We start from the raw sequence: 21,184 nt of genomic DNA, 5'->3' as shown, positions 1-21,184 counted from the left end.
GCCCCAATGTCCATTAATTGATGAATGGATAAAGAAGATATGGCGTATATTTACGATGGAATATTGCTCAGCCATCAAAAAGAAAGATCTTGCCTTTTCCAAGAATGTGGATGGAGCTAGAGAGTATTATGTTAAATGAAATAAGTCAGAGAAAGATAACATGATTTTACTTGTATTTGGAATTTAAGAAAATAAATGAGCATAGGGAAAAATAAAACCAAGAAACACTCTTAACTATAAAGAACAAATTGAGAATTAGCAGAGGGGGAATGGGTAAAATAGGTGAAGGGGATTAAGAAGTACACTTGTGATGAGCACTGGGCATTGTTGATAAATGTTTAATCTGAACACCTGAAACTAATATTATACTGTGTATTAATCAACTGGAATTAAAAACCTTTAAAAAATAATAGTACCTGTTCCATAGAATTTTCATGAATCTTAAGCTATTAAAGCTTTTAATAGTGCCTGGTACATATTATTGGCTGAATAAGTGGTAGATAATTATGTAATAGCCTTAGTATGCTGGTTATCATTATGTAATTATATAATCTCTTTTTGTTTGTATATTTTTATTCATTTATCTCTGTAGAAATGTAACTCAAGCTTATAGTAAAAAAGAAAAAGATTTAAAAAAAAAAAAAAGTCAACCACCTGTGTAATTCTTCCGTCTGTAGATAACCATTATTAACCAGTTTTTGACTTTCTAAGACTTTTCTATATATTTATGCAAAATGACTGGTGGTCATTAGCTTGTAATTATGTGGGTGTATATAAAATTTGGGGGTACAAAAATGAGAGCACAGTATTTTCCAACCTTTTCTTTTCTCTTAATGTTTTTTTTTCCCACACCAGAGAACTGTTCAGAATGGCTACATACTAATTACTTTGGAAATAACATAACTTTTTTTGGCATTCATTTATTTAGGTAATTGCAGACTTTTTTTTTTTAAACTGTTATAGTCACAATGTAATATATATCCTTGTGCATATAGTATTTTACACGATCAGTTTTTTTTTTAGGATAAATTTCCAGAAGTAGAATTAATAGTTAAAAATTTATATCAATTCTATCATGATCAGTGTGAGAGTAGCTAGATGAGTGTCTTATAATTAAAGTACTCTTATTTGAGGTCATTTGTTAAAAGATTTGTTTTTCAATGGATTTTCCATTTTTTTCTAACTTATTTGTATTGTAGCAATATGATATGTTAGTTCATTATGAGTTAAAATGACTTGATGGTTAGCTTGGTAACAAATCATTACCTATTATTATTTGTTTTTGTTATTTATTTTTATTTTTATAGGATAGTCTAAAATGGAAATAAATAGTAATTATTTTCTTTTCCTCTGATATTTGGCCATTTTTAACATCTGCATTAACAAGAAGAGTTGGTTGCTAGTCTTTGTAAACCATTATCTTGGCTTGAGTAGAGTCCTTTTAATATAGTGAGTTTTCTCTATTTTAATTTAGCTTTATTTTTTTGTAGAGTTAGTGCACTGAAAGGATCCAAAGGAAAAGACTGTGAAATTCCTGTACCTGTGGGTATTTCAGTAACTGATGAAAATGGTAAAGTTATAGGTAAGTGTATTGTAGATTCCAAGGTTGTGAAAAATGTGCATATTTTCTAAAATTGTTTGGAAACTGTGGGGAATAGCTCCTCTTCAATGTCAGAATTTTTAAAAAACTATTTTAACTGCTAATTTATAAGAGATATTTAAAACTTTATATAAAAGTTGTTTAGGGGGCATCTGGATGGCTCAGTTGGTTGTGCATCCAACTCTTGACTTCAGCTGGGGTCATGATCTCAGGGTGGTGGGATCCAGCCCTGAGTCAAGCTCCTCACTCAGCAGGAGTCAGCTTGGGATTCTCCATCTCCCTTTGTCCCTCCCCTGCTAGTGCATGCACATGTGCTCTCTCTCTACTAATAAATAAATCTTTTTTAAAAATTTTTCAAAATTAACTGCTAGATATAAGATTATTATAAACATACAGCTCTTTGGATTTATAAATTGGAATTTTTTTGGCATCTATTTCTAAATGAAAAATGTCATTAATGATTAGCTACACTTAGTAATCTTCATTCTAAGTATCTTTCTCTGTCTTTTTAAGGAGAACTCAATAAAGAGCAAGACAGAATTTTGGTAGCTGAAGGAGGTCTTGGTGGTAAATTACTTACAAATTTCTTACCACTGAAAGGCCAGAAACGAGTCATTCGCCTTGATCTAAAACTTATAGCTGATATAGGCCTAGTGGGGTAAGTAACATTTGTATTTTTATTTTTATAATTTCAGAGAGATAGTTCATGAGTAGGAGATAAATGTAAATGGTAATTTGGGACCAGTATTATTTATGGAATAAATTTATGGAATTTGTGCATTGTTTGTATTGAGAATGCTGCTAAATACAGTTATTTTAATATTGCAAACATAGAGTTTCACAGTTAATATTTATTTGTAAAAGGAAGATAATGGCAATTGAGTAGGCTAGTGGGAATGATAGACAATGAATCAAGAAAGAAAAATCAATCAAATGCAGTAGTATAAGAAGGTAAAAAGAATGTTACCAGATATTTAAAAATAAAATTTAAAATCCAAACCACATTTTATGAAGTGTATGGAAGGAAGTAAAAAGAGAAAAAATGAAATATTCTTACAAGTCTTAATTAATAGAGGTATTGCTATCTTGTTGATCAGATGGCTAATGGCCAATACAGATAGTCTCAACCATCAGACTTAGACACTGTTGGAGCACCAAGTTGGATCTCGATATGACTGTTTCCTTGTCCTTCATGATCTGCTTAGGTCCATTCTCAGTACTGCAGACCCCACAATGTTATCCTCTTTTACAGGCTTCCATTGTTTCATAGAACAGTGTTGGTATCCCTGGGTGGCGCAGCGGTTTAGCACCTGCCTTTGGCCCAGGGCGTGATCCTGGAGACCCGGGATCGAATCCCACGTCGGGCTCCCGGTGCATGGAGCCTGCTTTTCCCTCTGCCTGTGTCTTTGCTTCTCTCTCTCTCTCTGTGACTATCATAAAAAAAAAAAAAAAAAAAAAAAAAAAAAAAAATCATAGAACAGTGTTGTTTAGCTGTAGAGTTTGCAGTGCTGGCACCTGACTGAGGGAGATAGAGAGCAAAATAGAAAATAGGTAAAGGAAGGGAAGGCTTCAGCTTTGCATTTCTTCTCTCCCTGTCTGCCTGGCCCCACTTCAGCATTACACAGTAGTCAGAACACCTAAGAAAAAGGTAGGGAACACTGCTTTTTTGCTGGTTCTATTTCAAACTTTCAGTTCCACTCTTCACCTCACATAGCTTCTAATTCATCTTCTCTAGGCATCTCACTGCTTTCTTTACCAGAGTCATCAGTCTGAATCCGTCACCTCTTGCCATGCCTGTCTAGCTACTAAGTCTTAACAGCAGTGCCCTAGAATTCATAAAGGTCCCATTCTTGCTAAAGTTATAATACAGAAAGATGTGATCCTGGTGTTCAGGTTTGCCATTTGCATTTAGTTTTTTCCGTATAGTTATGAGGCATAGTTTCTGTAACACATATTTTTCACAATGTGGGTTTAGTAGGTTTTTATGAACAAGACTGAGAATCTAGCCATTCGCAGTCTCATTTGTTACGAAAATGTGTTTCAGATTCTGTAAACACTTTTACAGACTAAAGAGCCTCACAAGACTAAGTAATAAAGGTGGGATGAGGATGGGGAACTCAAGTGAGTGACTATTTGGGTTAGAGTTTCATATCCTCTGAAGGCCACCTGGAATGTCTTAAATAAGTTGTAGAATGTCTCTAAGCCTTTGTTTTCTCATTTTTAGTAGTGGCTGGAGATGGTAAAATGTAAGAAAACACATTTACAATACATTCCTTGGATTTATGAATGTTCAATGAATGAATGGTAGCTGTTACCATCATCATCATCACTACATTGTCAATGTATTGGAGAGTACATATAGTACTAAGCTTTTCAGAAGTGGTTTTGCTATTACAGTCAATAATTGAAGCATCGAGGGTTTTTTTTAAAGCATCGAGTTTGTTAAGTACAATGCTTAACATGTATTTTAGTGTTTTTAAATTGGGCAACTATTCTTAAAAAGTTATTACTGTGAGTACCAGCGTAAGCAGATACCTGTTTGCTGGTTTCAGGAATGAACTGCATCTTAGAAGAAAGGTGTCCTATATACATATTTATTTGTACTGCTCTTCTCAAATCTGATCTTTGCATAGGTTGTGATATGGGAGAGCTTTGTTCTTGTCTCCTGGAGTCGAAAAATCAATCTCGCAGACTGTAACATAGCAAAGTGATAGAGGTTTATTAAGCAGAGATACAGAGAAAGCTCTCAAAAGCCAGAGGGGTTCTGACAGGGTTGCCCCTGAGGGCTTTTATAGTCTATCTTTTATAGGGAACTGGGGGGGGGAGGGGACTTGGTAAATTTCCTGTCAATATCAGGGTGGATATTTAGAACAAACATGGTGGACTTGTAACATGATGTTTCTTTTTTTTTTTAATAATAAATTTATTTTTTATTGATGTTCAATTTGCCAACATACAGAATAACACCCAGTGCTCATCCTGTCAAGTGCCCCCCGTCAGTGCCCGTCACCCATTTACCCCCACCCCCCGCCCTCCTCCCTTTCCACCACCCCTAGTTCGTTTCCCAGAGTTAGGAGTCTTTATGTTCTAGTCTCCCTTTCTAATATTTCCCACACATTTCTTCTCCCTTCCCTTATCAAACAAGATGTTTCTTTGTAAATATCATGAGCACAAACAAGGTGTTCCTTCTCTCTGGTTAATGTCTCCTCCATAATTCTCTACATCTGGGGTTTCTGTGAGCCTAGTAGCTATTAAAGGGGAATACTCCCTAACATTTTGGAACTAGGGAGCCAGGTTTATTTTTTTCTGTTTTTACTGTCTTACCTCTGTTTTCTTGGGATGGGTAGGAGCCTGATTCTGGGGCCTTTCTCTTATCTTTCCCTGACTAGCCCTGTCTGCCCCTAACTCATTCCTACATCAGTTGGATTTCAGTCTCTAAAATTTTTATTAAGTACTTTTCAGGTAAAATCTCAATTATCATTTCTTCAACCGTTAGCATCCTATTTCTTCTCATATTTTGATCTCTTTGGAAATAGTTGCTGGCTGATATTTTTCTGTGTTTAATACTATTATGAAAATATGAAGATAATGGAAAGAAATAAGCAAGTCTAGTTAGGGATAATCATAAATAAAAATTATTGCAATTTGCATTTCAAAAAGTTACAAGGGCCTGGGTATAGTAAGATATCAGACAGTACTGTATTTCCATAGGAAAATGAGTCATTAAAAAAACCTCACCTAATTTTATTTTAAATTCATCATAGGAAGACATACATAGATACATATACATATACATATATATTTAAGATTTTATTTATTCATGAGAGACACAGAGAGAGAGGCAGAGACATAGGCAGAGGGAGAAGCGGGCTCCTTGCAGGAAGCCTGATACGGGACTCGATCCCCAGACCAAGATCATGCCCTGAACAGAAGGCTGATGGTCAACCGCTGAGCCACCCAGGCATCCCAAGGAAAATGTATTTAATGAGATATTTTAATTAGATTTATTTTTAATGTTAAAAAAGCTCTACTAAAAGGTTATAAATTTTTATAGAATTTCAGATGGATATTTCCAAAATATTACGCCATTATTCCAAGTGAAAGTTTTGGTGTGTTTTATAAGAAGAGCTTTTTCCAATTTGAATGAAAACTATAAAAGCAGGGATCACAGTTGTTTCACTGATTGCCATATCTCTGATCATAGTATATTGCCTGGTGTGAGTTAATCCTTAATAAATATTTTTTTGATAAATTTAATGAAAATATCTTAATGGAATTGAGGAAATCATCTCTTAAGTGCCTCCCATTCCTAGTACTTTCTTTTATATGGTAGGCCTTTCCTGAGGCAAATTTAGCAATAAAATCAAAGCCTTTATTATAACAGGCATATGTTTTAATTATATTGTAAATCAGTATTTTCTCATCAAGAAATGTCTCTCAAGAAAGAGATTAAAGATGTATGTAAAAGTTCAAGGATAGGGGTGCCTGGGTGGCTCAGTAGGTTAAGTGTCTGCCTTCAGCTCAGGTCATGATCCCAGGGTCCTGGGACTGAGCCCTGCCTCCGACTCCCTGCTCAGTTTGCTTCTTCCTCTGCCCCCCACCCCCACTCATGTGTTCTTTCTTTCTCTCTCAAATAAATAAGTCTTAAAAAAGTTCAATGATAATAACTGTAGTGTTTAAGGTTTTAAAAGAAATAATATAGATATTATGAAATGTAATTGGCTGAAAGAAAAAAGTTATCTATTAATTCCACCACTTAGGGGTGACTTTTAATGTTGGTATATGTCCTTCTTGCTGTATACTTGTTTTTTTACAATGTCATTCATAATAGTAAAGCATTGGAGATAACCTAAATGCCTGACAATAGGAAATTAAGTAAATTACAGTGTGCCCTTGAAAAGTGTTCACCTTTTAATACTCAGTTTAAAAAGCAGGCCAACCAACTATGAAGTAGTCTTTCAGGAAAAAAAAAATCAAAACTAAACCTGATCAAGGCATTATATCAAACTAGCAATTTATAGAAAAACTAGGGCAAAGGAGTATGCTAAAGGACATCATGGGAGTGTTTCAAAAAAATTCAGACTATGGGAAAGAAACACTAGGACAAATGACCCAGTTTCCTTAAAAATAAAACTGCAGGGGCACCTGGGTGGCCCAGTCAGGTAAGCAGGCCAACTCTTAATTTCCGCTCAGGTCATGATCTCAGGGTCCTGGGATCAAGACCATTGTGGGGTTCCACACTCAGTGGGAGTCTGCTTGAGGATTCTCTCTCTCTCCCTGTACCCCTTCTGCTGCTTACACATGCTCTCTCTCTCAAATAAATAAATATTAAAAAAAAAAAAAAACCAAATAAATTAGAATTGCAAAGAGGAAACAATATGGGGAAGAGGGGGCCTTTACCAAAAGAAATTTAAGGCATATATCAACCAGTTGTAATACACGGATCTTATGTGAGTCCCTGTTCAAACCAACTTTAAAAAAGTATTGGGAATGTGTTACTTATTGAAGCTAGGTGATTGCTAAATGAGATTCATTACTTCTTTCTACTTTTGTATATATTTGGAAATGTCCATATAAAATGTATTAAAGAAAAATCTACAAAGCAATGTAAGCAATATTTTGTCATTTTTTGTGAGAATTAGTGGATTGTTGGTATTTTTATTTCTTTTTGTTTTTCTATGAGTTACAGGTTTTTAAAAGATAATTGGATTATTTACTTCCAATACTGAGACATCTTTAGTGTCCAGCATGAATTTATCTTTACTTTTTTCATATGTATACTTCATTCAGGATATTTCATTTATATTCTTTTATTCTCAGAAATATTGAAGAAATCTGCTTCCCGAAATGTTAGAAATTCAGAGATAAGCAATACTAATATTAATAATACTAATATTTGTTTTAATATATTTATTTTTTCATTTCAGATTCCCAAATGCTGGAAAATCCTCTTTGCTAAGTCAGATTTCTCATGCAAAACCTGCAATTGCAGATTATGCATGTAAGTATAATTTGTTGTGTATTTTAATGTGCAGAGGTAAATTTTTAAAGTCTAATCTTTCTTTGAGTATGAATAAAATGAAAACTCTGAGGTAGCCTTAGTTTGAAAACTCTTAAAAAAAAAAAAAAAGAAGAAAACTCTTGGCTGATAGAATACATGCATTTCCCATTAATCCTTGAAATCTCTATAGCCCTCAACAGAGTTTCTAGTACTTGTTAGATACTTGCTTTGTTGCATTTATTTCTCCTTTGCATAATCATTTATTTGATTTAGATGCGATTTTATGAGCACCTACCTTTTATCAAGCACTGTTCTTTCATTCATTTAGCAAGTATTTATTTCTGTGAACTACAATGGGTTCTGGAATTATAAAGACTGGTAAATAGATACTGTTCTGACTCTTACTGAGCTTACAGACTAGTAGGGGAAGGTACGTATATCACACCTGACTATGAGGGAATGTAATATGATTCTATGAAAGACTGTAGGTGGCTGCTTTAAAGTTTTTTGGGGGAAATGTTATGCTAGAGTTGAGGTGTGAAGAATATACGAGTTAATAACAGTGGATGTGAATGGTGCTATAGTCAGACAAAATAGCATGTACACAAAAGCTCTGTGGTGGCAGGGAGATTTGTGTGTCAAGAAAACATGTAGTGAGGTAAATAGGGAATTGGGATGTCTGGGTGGCTCAGCAGTTAAGCATCTGCCTTTAGCTCAAGGTGTGATCCTGGAGTTCCGGGATTGAGTCCCACATTAAGCTCCCTGCATGGAGCCTGCTTCTCCCTCTGCCTGTGTCTCTGCCTCTCTGTTTCTCTCATGAATAAATAAAATCTTTTTTTTTTTGAATAAATAAAATCTTAAAAAAAAAAAAGGTAAAGAGCGAATTGATAAGGCTGGAGATGTTAAGTAGAGACTGTATCATATAGACCAGGTAGGCTTTATTTGCTCTTTATATCTAAAGAGCCGCTGATAGCCTTTTAATCAAAGGATAAAATGATTAGATTTGCTTTTCAAAAAGATGTTTCTGCATATAATATAGAAAATGGATTGGCATGAAACATGAATGGGCCTGGGAAAAATAGGCTATTGGGCTATTGCAGTAGCTAAATGAAATGTAATGGATGCTTAGACTAAGTAATGAATTAATGTGATAGAATCCCTGCCATCATTAAACAAAAAGATCCAGAAACATACATTAACCCGGAAAATAAAATTAAGCCATTTTATAATTAAACTCTGTTTTTGTTTTTGTTTTTTTAAGATTTTATTTATTTATTCATGATAGTCACACAGAGAGAGACAGAGAGGCAGAGACACAGGCAGAGAGAGAAGCAGGCTCCATGCAGGGAGCCCGACGTGGGATTCAATCACAGGTCTCCAGGATCGCGCCCCGGGCCAAAGGCAGGCGCCAAACCGCTGCGCCACCCAGGGATCCTAAAATTAAACTCTGTTGAAGGAGAGTTAATTTTGGACTAATTTTTATAAATGACATTGCCAATATTTATTGTTATAATACAGGGACTCTTGAGAAGGAAAGAAGTAAAGTTTAGAGTCATATGAAGAAGGCTACTACAGAATTATGAGGCTTGAGGATAACTGAATAAGAAATGACTAGAGATTTTACCCACAGACCCAGTGATAGAAACCAAAATTCTGTTCTTCCCACCAGCATCTTTATTATGCTCCTTAAAGTACAACCAAAGAATTTTGAAGTCCACTGATTAGATTAGATCTAGGCCTATGCAGATTATAATTGTATTTTCCATTCCAACAAAATCTGAATTAAATTGTTTACAAAAAAGAAATATTATTCATTTTATACATAATGCTAAGTCAATTTTGAGAATACCAGCCTTTATTCTAGCCTTAATTTACTGGGCCTTTTTCTTTTAGTTACAACATTAAAGCCTGAACTTGGAAAGATAATGTATAATGATTTCAAACAGGTGAGTATTTTTTAAATGAGACACTTGGTTATAAATGAAAGTACTTGCTTTTGGTACTTGGACTTTGTAATACATGATTGTTTTTGTGGTGTTAGGGGAAGAAAGTAGCAGGATTTTGTTTTTCGTAAATGAGACTGTGATCGAGTCAACTTTCCTGAGCATGATCATAGTCAAATATTGTATAAAAATATAACTTTTGTCCATCCAAAGTTTAGGTCTGGTTTATCATTATAGCATAGTATCCAATCTCTGATCTCTGCTCTCATTGCAAGTCCATATTTTACTGCCATATTTCATTATTGATTCTTGTTTCCTGAAAACATTTTCTAAAGTTCATGGAATTGAATTTATTCCAAATTTCTCTTTCTAAAAAATTTTTTTTAATTGAACGGGATTCTGGTCTAGCTATTAAAATTTATTTTTCCTTGATAAGAAATTGCTATAGATCTTTTAATAATTACAGTAAAAATAAAAAAACAAAGTAACAAACTTTGAAAAATATGCAATGTATGATCAGTGGTTATGCTCCTTGATATTGACCCAAATGAATTAAAAACTTACATACAGACAAAAACCTGCACATGCATGTTTGTAGCAGCCTGTTCATAAGTGCCAAAACTTGAAGCAACCAAGATGTCCTTCAGTAGATGGACAAACAAACTGTGGTAATTATGGAATATTGAGCTATGAAGATCTGAAAAGACATGGAAGAGCCTTAAATACATGTCACTAACTGAAGGAAGCCAGTCTGAAAAGGCTGCATACAGTATGGTTCTAACTATGTGACATTCTGGAAAAAGGCAAAATTATAGTCATAGCAAAAAGATCAGTGGTTGTCGAGGATTAAAGGGAAAGAAAGGATAAATAGAAGAGTACAGAGGATTTTTAGGGCAGTGAAACCATTCTGTATGATACTATAATGGTGAGTACATGACATTCATTTGTCAAAGCCATAGAATGTACAATACCAATAGTGAACCCTAATATAAAGTATGGAATAGGCAATGATGTATCAGTGTAGTTTCATACAATCCATTGACATAATTAAAATACATAAAGGATTTATATTCCTTTATAATAGTCGTATAACAGTAAATATTTAAAACCAGCCAATATGTAGAATAATAAATAAAATTATAAATATGGGATAATATTAATATAGAGAACAGTAGAGAAAAAGAGAACATTGTAAATTTTAAGGGAAACTTAATTCTCCATAGCAAAATTCTCAGTGGAGAACGCAAACAAAATTTCAAGACCTGAAAAAAAAAAATGCTTCAGAACATGAGTCCTCTATTATATTTTGTCTGTGTGACAGCTTAGTCACATAGCCACAATTTCCGTTAAAATTCTGAAATCCTGTGAAAAGCAGTGCTTCTCATCCCTTACTGCACATCAAAATTAACCAGGTGACTTCAGAACGACAAGTAAATGAAGCCTGGGCCCCAGAGATTTGAAACCAGATCCCTGGGGGTAGGGCCTGGTATTTTTATAAAAGATACCTGGGTGTTTATAACATGCAATGAGGTTTGAAAACCACAAATGCAGACTAATGGTTAATAACTTACCACTTCAAAAAGGAGTTACAGGAACATTACATCCTTTACTTTTCAAGAATGGTCCATAGTCCCCTTGGTAGAATAGAAAAGGAACAGTGGTGCCACATAATCAATTATATATGAAATTTAAAATTTGAAACTACAGAACTATACTAAGTCAATGTCTGCTGAATTAATATCCTTCTATACTTTTAAGAATTCTGAGAGTTGAAACTCTATGACTGGTTCATATTTGAATAATATATTTAAAAAAATATATATATTTTATGGAATTCTGAAGAGAATTTGCATGATTAATAAATGTTAAACTAATCCCTAGAATTCTTAGTTTGTTAGATTAATAAGTAAAAATGAGACTTTAATTTTTGATAACAAAGGATTTTGATTCTTAATACTTTTTTGTTATAAAGGTATCTTGACTTTATAAAAATGTAGTGGTAATCACAAATTAGTAACTGAATTTGAAATATGCAGATTTGGGGATGTAATTTTTTTTTTCTTTTTATCAAACCATTTAACTTGGTATTAGATATCAGTAGCTGATCTTCCTGGTTTAATAGAAGGAGCACATATGAACAAAGGAATGGGCCACAAATTCCTCAAGCATATAGAAAGAACTAGACAACTACTTTTTGTTGTAAGTCATATGCATACCAATGTAATGTTTGAATGAGTGTGAATGTCAATGTGTTTAGTTTTCCTAGAAATTGTTTATAATAAGGTTTAAAGATAAGATAGTATCATATGTTACTCCCTAAATGTTTAAATGAGGGTCAAATATAGTAAGTAAACTCTGTTTATAATGCGGGGGTAGAAATGGCATTACTGTATCAGATACAAGTGGCCATACTTGTCAAGATTTAATTCCTTAAGATTGTCAGCATACTGCTATGTTTTATAGTATCTCTTTCCTACTTCATTGATGGTACTAGAGTTATACATGAGATTTTCTATATAGTATATACAAATTGTTTTATCTATACTAGTTTCTCATTTCATTAATGATTGTGATTTTGTCAGAATAATTATGGCTGTCTTGACACTGCAGTTTCTCTTACTTATTTAGAATTACTAAACACCAATTGTATATAAATTGAGAAGTTACTTTTAGCTTGAGAGAATAAAACATTTCAAAACATAAAAATCTATAACTCTTGTTTATATGTTACAGACTCTTTCCATCTTTTTTTAGGTTGATATTTTTGGATTTCAACTTTCTTCCCAAACTCAGTATAGAACTGCCTTTGAAACCATAATACTACTTATAAAAGTAGGTTTTCTGTTTTATTATGTCTGTATTTGGTCTAATATATAACCATATGGAACTGTATTAAGTTACAGATAATTAGAATAGATACATATTCCACCTGTACTTTTTGAAGCTTTGAGGTCAAAGAATTATCTAACCTTGTTTCCTCCAGTCTTCTTAAACCACTCTTCAAACTATTACAACCAATGAAATCTTCCTTGATTCTTTTTTTTTTTTTTTAAGATTTTATTTATTTATTTATTTGAGAGAATGAGAGTGAGCGAGAATGTGAGAGCACCAGAGAGGGTAGAGGCAGAGGGAGAGGGAGAAACACTCTCCACTCATCAGAGAGCCCAACGTGGGGCTCCATCTCAGAACCCCAGGATCATGACCTAGCCACCCAGGCACGCCAAAATGCTCCTTGATTCTAAATCCCTATTATATCCTTCTCAGACTTTATTGTGCTTGAACTTTAATACCTACTTTTTAGACTCTTTCTCAGTCTATTTTTTATGCTCTTTCCTGTTCATTCTTTTTATTTAGCATTCAGTTACAGTTAATATACTTATGACTGCCAAATCTGTTTCTGATACCTAGATCTTTTGGTTATGCTTTAGACTAGCTGCCTAATGGATATCTTTCATTGGAAATCCCATTAGGTTCTCCAATTTAATATGTATACAACTGAATTTTTTCTTTTTAACTCTTCATCCTCCCCAGAACTTTACTGGGTATGTGAATCAGAAGCCTGGATGTTGGTCTCTATTCTTTCTCACCATCTGCATTAAGCCTTGTCAGTTTTATATCCTAAATTTCTGAAACTCGTCTACTTGTCTTCATCCACACCGTTAAAATTATCAGCCCTTCTCACTAGAATGCTTTAACTCTTCCAACGTGGTCTCCTTGCTTCCAGTCTCACTTCAGTCCATTTTTTAAAATTGATATTGACTTGACACATAAAGTTACATTATATAAACACAGTGTGTGTAAACACAGTGCTTTAACAACTATACATCATGCTATGCTTACCACAAGTGTAGCTACCATCTGTCACCACACGATGCTATTATAATACAATTCTTGAGTCCATTTTTTTTAATGTGGCAACTAGATTGATCTTTATGAAAGAACCAAGCAGATGTTTGTTCCCTGCTTAAAACACTTCAATGGTCCTCCACTGTTGTCAGGTTAAAGTCTTGCCCTGAACATGGTTTTTGAGGTCTGGCAAGGGTTGGCTCCTACCTAACAGTCCATCTCTGCCCTTCCTGCCTTACTTTCTATTCTCAGCCCTATGATTTCTCTCTAACACAGCATCATGTCACTTACCTCCAGGACTTGTATATCTTAAATCCTTGTCACTTTCTGTCCATTATGAATAATGCTCCTGTGAGCATTTGAATACAGTTTTTTGTATGAACATGTTTTCATTTCTCTTGGGCATGTAGACCTAAGAGTAGAATTGCTAGCTAATACAGTCAACATGTAACATTTTGAGGAACTGCCAGGTTTTTACAGAGTGGCAGCATCATTGTACTATTTTATAATTGCACTAGCAATGTATGTGAAAGTTCCAATTTTTCCACATGAATGCCAACACTTGTTATTTTGTCTTGTGGTTTTTTTTTTGTTTTTTTTTTTTTAAGATTTTATTATTTACTTGTGAGAGACACAGGGAAAGATAAGTAGAGACACACAGGGCAGAGGGAGAAGTAGGCTCCATGCAGGGAGCCCAATGCGGGACTCGATCCCAGGGCTCTGGGATCAAGTCCTGAGCCAAAGGCAGATGCTCAACCGCTGAGCCACCCAAGTGTCCCTTGTCTGTGTTTTTTATTTTTGTTACCCTACTAGGCATGAAGTGGTATTTTATTATGGCTTTGACCTGCATTTCTCTAGTGACTAACTATGTTGAGCATTCTTTCATATGCTAATTGCCACTTGAATGCCTTTAGAGAAATGACCAGATTCTTTGCCCATTTTTAAAAATGGGTTACTTGTGGGATGCCTGGGTGGCATAGTGGTTGAGTATCTACCTTTGGCTCAGGGCTTGATCCCAGATCCTGGGAGAATCAGGGAGCCTGATGGTGAGGGGACTCAGTCCCAGGAACCTGAGATCATGACCTGAGCCAAATGCAGATGCTTAACTGACTGAGCCATCCAGGTGCCCCTGTCTTCACTTTATGACTTTTTTTTTTAAGATTTTATTTATTTATTCATGAGAGAGACAGAGAGAAAGAGAGGCAGAGACACAGGCAGAGGGAGAAGCAGGCTCCATGCAGGAGCCCCACATGGGACTTGATCCCTGGTCTCCGGGATCACACCCCAGGCTGCAGGTGGCGCTAAAACGCTGGGCCACCGGGGCTGCCCTATGATATTTTTTAAAGCACAAAATTTTGTATTTTAATGAAGTTCTGTTTGTTTATTTTGCTTGTGCATTGATGTCATAGCTAAGACCTAACCAGTAAGGTCTTGACCTAACCAGTAAGCATTTTATGAATTTTCTTTGTCACTTAATTTTGTGGCTGTTGAGATTTCTTGCATTTCAGAAATGGGAGTGGGCTTTAGATTACCCAGTCCTACCAAGAAAGATGTTACCAAATATGTAATCTATATAGATATTTTAATAAAATTATTTGGTTTTTCTTTTTTGATTTAAAGGAATTGGAGTTGTACAAAGAGGAACTTCAGAGAAAACCTGCACTCCTGGCAGTTAATAAAATGGACTTGCCAGGTGCTCAAGATAAGTTCCATATACTGATGCATCAACTCCAGAATCCTAAAGGTAAACCCATTTGTTCATTTAATGGCAGTTCAATGATTACCTATTGTGTGGAGAGAGTGGTATAATCAATGGAAAAGAAACTTACAGTTGCTACTCTTAAAAAAAAAAATCATGTTTGAAGAAAGAACACATTATTATGAAATTTTAAATAACATTGTAACATAGTACTTACCAAGTTTCAGAATCATGATATGGATAGTAAGTTAGAGGAGTCAAAAGAAAAAGTCAGGCTTCATGAAGAAGTAAAATTTAAACTGGACCTTTAAACAGTTAATGGAGGGGTCACCCAGGTGGCTCCACCTTCAGCCCAGAGCCTGATCCTGGAGACCCAGGATCAAGACCATCAAGAACTAACTGGCTGCGAGTAGTGTCCCATAGCACTGGACAAAGGTAGGTGCCCCTGGGTGTCGGTGCTGCGCTTGCGCTGTGCACTGATGCGCTGTACCCTAACAGTGGGTTGATCAGTCAGCCTCCCTTTCAGTGTGGGCTTCTCAAGGCAGGGACTGAGTACTCCCACAATGTGCACCCAGCCCAGGGACAAAGTGTTAGACTTGGACCGGTTTGCAGGTGACTCCATCTCTGCTTGCATGAATAGGGTTGCAAAATTTGGAAAAACAAAACAAAAAGCAGGAAGCCCAGTTAAATGTGACTTTAAGATAAATTACAGATAATATTTTAGTGTAAGTAAGTCCCAAATGTTGCCCTGGGAGGGACATGCATATATTAAAATTTAAATTTTATTTGTCCTTTATCTGAAAGTCACATTTAACTGGGCAACCTGTGTTGTGTCCCCCTACTGGTCACGCCAGCCGAGGAGCCGAGTCCCACGAGTCCCACGTTTGGCTCCCTGCATGGAGCCTGCTTCTCCCACTGCTTATATCTCTCTGTGTCTCTCATGAATAAATAAATAAAATCTTAGAAAAAAATAAAGAGTTAATGGGATTTGGATCAAAAGAGGAAAAAGTCAACATCTGAAAAGAATTTAAAGTAAATTCTTTCACTTTAACATACTTCAGAAGCTCTAGAACTAATATACCATAATGTAAAACCAGAGCAAATAGTTCTAAAGAAGTGTATATCTTTGCAATGTCAGCAAAGTACTCTGAAAAGTGCTAATGTTTTTTTGTTTGTTTGTTTGTTTTGTGAACAATAAAGAATTTAGTGAAAGGACATGGAACAGTCACAGATTTGTGGGAACAATGGCGAACCAGCTTTTATGATAGTCATACAGAGAGAGAGGGAGAGAGAGGCAGAGACATAGGCAGAGGGAGAAACAGGCTCCATGCACCGGGAGCCCGACGTGGGATTCGATCCCGGGTCTCCAGGATCGCGCCCTGGGCCAAAGGCAGGCACCAAACCGCTGTGCCACCCAGGGATCCCAAAAGTGCTAATGTTTTAAAAAGAATTTGAATACCGGGGATCCCTGGGTGGCGCAGCGGTTTGGCGCCTGCCTTTGGCCCAGGGCGCGATCCTGGAGACCCGGGATCAAATCCCACGTCGGGCTCCTGGTGCATGGAGCCTGTTTCTCCCTCTGCCTATGTCTCTGCCTCTCTCTCTCTCTCTCTCTCTCTCTCTCTGTGACTATCATAAATAAATAAAAAATTAAAAAAAAAAAAGAATTTGAATACCTATGTGTGTGTGACAGAATAACAGATGCTGTTACTGCAAAAGGATCTATTTGTTTGAAATTTGCTCTTAAATGGACCACTTTGTGTAAAGGAACTTAAAGGGACTCTCCACAGTTTTGAATATTGAACTTTGCAGAACACTTCCTATCCTACAGTAATGATGGTTTCATTTTTCTGAGTCTAGTAGAGGACCTCTTCACAAATGAGGAAGTTGAGTGGGTGGAAGGTGGCTAATATGTTTTTGAATGGTACTAACTTCTCTGTTTTTATCCTTTGGATAAAAATTGGGGAAATAAATTATAGTGTACTAGGACTAGCAGACAGCACCAGAAGATCCTTCCTCCCTCTCAAAAATCTTTGCCCTGTGTAATTTACATATTGGAGCTGTGCTTGAGTTCATAAATAACTTTCAAGATATAAATGCTCCTGGAACTACTGAGTGCTCTTTATTCCTTAATGTTACTTGCTTTATGAGATTATTCATCTATTTGTTAGTTGGTCTTGCAGAAAGGGGGGTTTTCAGAGGAGGTATCAGAAGGGAGGATAACTCAAGAGTTTGTGCCTATTTTGGACTGTCATGAAACAAAATCTAGTGCCCTCAGTGATAATTCCTAAGTTAGCTTTTTTCAACTTCCTTAGCGGTGTGTGAATCTCAGAAACCAAGCTCCATGTTGACTTGTCCAGTTTCTCTCAGTCCAGCCTTTCCAGTTCATATCCATATTAACCTATCCCATCAGTATGCCATTGACCCTCCCATTGTCTTGGAGGCAGGGAAGAGGAAACCGTAATATAATAGCTTTCTCCCCCTGTGGGTTGGTAGTGTGGACTCATCTGAAATGACCTCCCCTTGAACAGTCCCCATACCCTTTTCAATTTTAGTACAGCTCTTAGCACCAGTGATAGTAAGTCTATAGTTTAGGGCAGCTGACGGCCACCTGTGTACTGATGCAAGCTACAATATCCCAAATCATGAATGATGCTACTTTATACATAAGTCTTTTAGAAACTCTGTTGCCTGACTTCATTGAACTCCTCCAAAAAAAAACAAATTTATTGCTTTTGTAAGTAAATCATGTATGATTTATCTTTTATTTATACTTAATTTGGTTTAAAATATATTCATCCTACAAATATTCACTTATGTGCCAAGAATCTTACCATTCTCATTTTTATTTTTTTATGATTTAATTTTTTAAAAGATTTTATTTATTTGAGAGTACAAGCTGGGGGATAAGTAGAGGGAGAGGGAGAAGCTGACTCCCTGCTGAGCAGGGAACCCCATGCACGACTCCATCCCAGGACCCCAGGATCACGACCCAAGCCGAAGGCAGACACTCTACCTACTGAGCCACCCTGGCGCCCCAAATTCTCATTTTTAAAAACAAAAGTTTCTAAGAGCTTATTAATGAGGGAAGGAAAAAAATTAAAAATGCTAAGTTTTTAGTAGCTTGATTCATAAGTCAAACCTCTAAGACAGTTTTAATTTACTTTCAAAGACAATGAAAATCAGCTTAGTTGTGTGTTCTTTGTTTCAGAATTTCTGCATTTATTTGAAAAAAACATGATTCCAAAGAGGACCATGGAGTTCCAACATATCATCCCCATCTCTGCAACTACAGGAGAAGGAATAGATGAATTAAAGAACTATATAAGAAAATCTCTGGATGAACATGCTAATCAGGAAGATGATGTGTATCATAAGAAACAGTTGCTTAATTTACAGATTTCTAATACAGTATCTTATAGTAAGCCACCACCAAAGAGTCCTGTTACTAGCCCCAGATAGATGTAATTTTTTTTTTTTAAGATTTTATTTTATTTTATTTATTCATTCATGATAGAGAGAGAGAGAGAGGCAGAGAGACAGCAGGCTCCGTGCCAGGAGCCTGACGTGGGACTCGATCCCGGGACTCCAGAATCACGCCCTGGGCGAAAGGCAGGCGCCAAACCCCTGAGCCACCCAGGGATCCCCTGGATAGATGTAATTTAAATCTATTAAAAATGATACTAAAATTATGTTCATTTGTAAGTTTTTCCACAGACTTGTATTTTTTAGGAGGTTAGTTATTATTAACCTTCTGTATAATACCATTATTCAAGAACCATACCTTCCTTCTTGTTTTATAGTTAAGTGAATGGGTGGTAAAAAACTGAGACCTAAAAATGACAACTCATAATTTTATGGACAATCCACCTATAATAAAACCCTCTGGTATTCCTATACTTACGATGTCTCTAGTGAGATCATTTAGAGAGAGAGAGAGAAGAGTATTCTCTAGCAACCAGGTTTTGTTCGTTTTTGAGTCTGTCATGTACCTGATTCTACTAAATATACAGTAGTACTCTTTTTTTTGAAAACCTCAAAAGCCTAAATTTCAACATATGTTTAGTGATAATAAAGATCACAGATAATATTTAGCAGAAACCAGCAGGTAGATGTTTGCAATTTCACCTTTTGGAAATTTTTCATTCTTAAGTGTAAGTGTTTTTCATGCTTTGGAGCAGACTGGTATATGTCTCATTTCCTTGCGTTCAAATCTGTTTTGTTGTCTATTTTCATGGTTAGTGCAAACTTGAAACAATACTATCAATCATCAGTATATTCTTTTTTTTTTATTTTTTATTTATTTATGATAGTCACACAGAGAGAGAGACAGAGACATAGGCAGAGGCAGGCTCCATGCACCGGGAGCCCGACGTGGGATTCGATCCCGGGTCTCCAGGATCGCGCCCTGGGCCAAAGGCAGGCTCTAAACCGCTGCACCACCCAGGGATCCCAATCATCAGTATATTCTTAAGAGATTAAAACTTCTGAGTTTCAAAAAGACAAATTGGACATTTTCTTTTCCTAAGTTTTATTATAAAATATGTATGTTCATTGTAAGAAATAAAATTTAAACCATGCAAACACCTTTAAAAAGGTTCCCATCTTCCTACACCGGGCCCTCCAGTCCTTCCCGGACCACTGTTAATATAAGTTTTTATATACCTACAGAATTTTTTTATTAGTTTATTTTTTTACCCAAATGAGTTCATTATATAAACCTTTTCTAAGTTGGATTTTTTAAAAAAATAGTGGCAAGTTAATGAGCTTTTAAAACTTATTCTTCAGGGCAGCCCCAGTGGCGCAGCGGTTTGGTGCCGCCTGCAGCCTGGGGTGTGATCCTGGAGACCCGGGATCGAGTCCCACATCGGGCTCCCTGCATGGAGCCTGCTTTCTCCCTCTGTCTGTGTCTCTGCCCCTCTCTCTCTGTGTCTATGAATAAATAAATAAAATCTTTAAAAAAAATAATAAAACTTATTCTTCAAAGCTGGGTTGTTTTTTTTTAAGATTTTATTTATTTATTCATGATAGAGAGAGAGAAGCAGGCAGAGAGGCAGAGGGAGAAGGAGGCTCCATGCCGGGAGCCCGACACAGGACTCGATCCCAGGACTCCAGGACCACACTCTGGGCCAAAGGCAGGCGCCAAACCGCCGAGCCACCCAGGGATCCCCTCAAAGCTGTTTTTAAATTATTACAAATTACTTTGGAATTTAAGGCTCAGTGAAGCCTTTGGCTATGAATATTAAATAAAAATGGTGTCAATATTCTACTTAAATGTCTTCTGATGGGACAATGTGAATGAGTTTTTACAAGTATTCTTTCTTTGTTTTCTGTTTCCCACTCCCACCTCACATTCTAGGCCCCAGATGAGTGGCTTTTTTTTTTTTTTTTTTTTGTATTTCTTTTTCCTTCATTGCACAGGTATTTACTGAGTGTCTCCCATGTGTCAGGCACTGTGCAAGGCACAGCATTTACAGTGTTGAAGAGCAGGCAGGACATTCTTCCCTTACGGATTTCACATTCAATAGCAGAAACTGCAGGGGATTGGAGTAGCCTGGTTCCACTTTACAACAAAGAAATAAGAATGAAGAGAGCATTCAGAATTTGAACATCTGTACTGATCATTGTGACCGTATTTCATATTGGATATGTTTTACATTTATAATTTAGGTATCCTTTTTCTCTTTCACTTTATTATTTCTTAAATATAAGCAAGTAGCAATGTGAGGACAATTTCATCAGGTGAATTTCTGAAGTTTTTACCCCATAATCTTATTTTCTGCTGTGGCAAAGAATAGATCTGTGCTGAAAATTAAGAGGAATTATATCTTATTTGCACTGTCAGTAACGCCCTGGTTACTAACTTAAGCATTGTGTTACATAACTCAGTAAAATGTTCCATGATTTGTATTTTCTAGTTACTGAAAGTTGATAGTTGATTTTTATTCTAAACAGAAGGAGAAAAACTGGATCCCTTTTTATTTTATAAAAAACACATTTTAAAAACTTAAAAGATTTATTTTGAAATAAATATACTAGCATTTCAGATGCCATTTATTGGGTCTTTAAGCCAGTTTTTTTTTATTTTTTTTATTTTT

General features: G+C 35.8%; 1 protein-coding gene across 2 annotated transcripts in view; it reads left to right on the top strand.

Moving 5' to 3' along the window:
* The window catches only part of GTPBP10 (GTP binding protein 10), a 28,364-nt gene extending 8,003 nt beyond the window's left edge, over window positions 1-20,361 (top strand). Inside the window, exons 3-10 of one of the 2 annotated variants that reach the window (XM_072784263.1) lie at window positions 1,491-1,582; window positions 2,114-2,258; window positions 7,528-7,601; window positions 9,495-9,547; window positions 11,636-11,743; window positions 12,299-12,376; window positions 15,011-15,134; window positions 18,298-18,985. In XM_072784263.1, coding sequence (XP_072640364.1) covers window positions 1,491-1,582; window positions 2,114-2,258; window positions 7,528-7,601; window positions 9,495-9,547; window positions 11,636-11,743; window positions 12,299-12,376; window positions 15,011-15,134; window positions 18,298-18,548 — 925 coding nt within the window. In that variant the 3' untranslated portion in view covers window positions 18,549-18,985. Of the gene's footprint in view, window positions 1-1,490; window positions 1,583-2,113; window positions 2,259-7,527; window positions 7,602-9,494; window positions 9,548-11,635; window positions 11,744-12,298; window positions 12,377-15,010; window positions 15,135-18,297 lie in introns of both variants that reach the window. The other variant, XM_072784264.1, reaches the window with a different exon arrangement.
* Window positions 20,362-21,184: the final 823 nt, after the last annotated feature.

Source organism: Canis lupus, chromosome 18 (assembly GCF_048164855.1).
Source record: "Canis lupus baileyi chromosome 18, mCanLup2.hap1, whole genome shotgun sequence".
Classification (NCBI taxonomy): Eukaryota; Metazoa; Chordata; class Mammalia; order Carnivora; family Canidae; genus Canis; species Canis lupus.
Note: the sequence above shows the minus strand (reverse complement) of the source record. Positions and strands in the feature narration are given on the sequence as shown.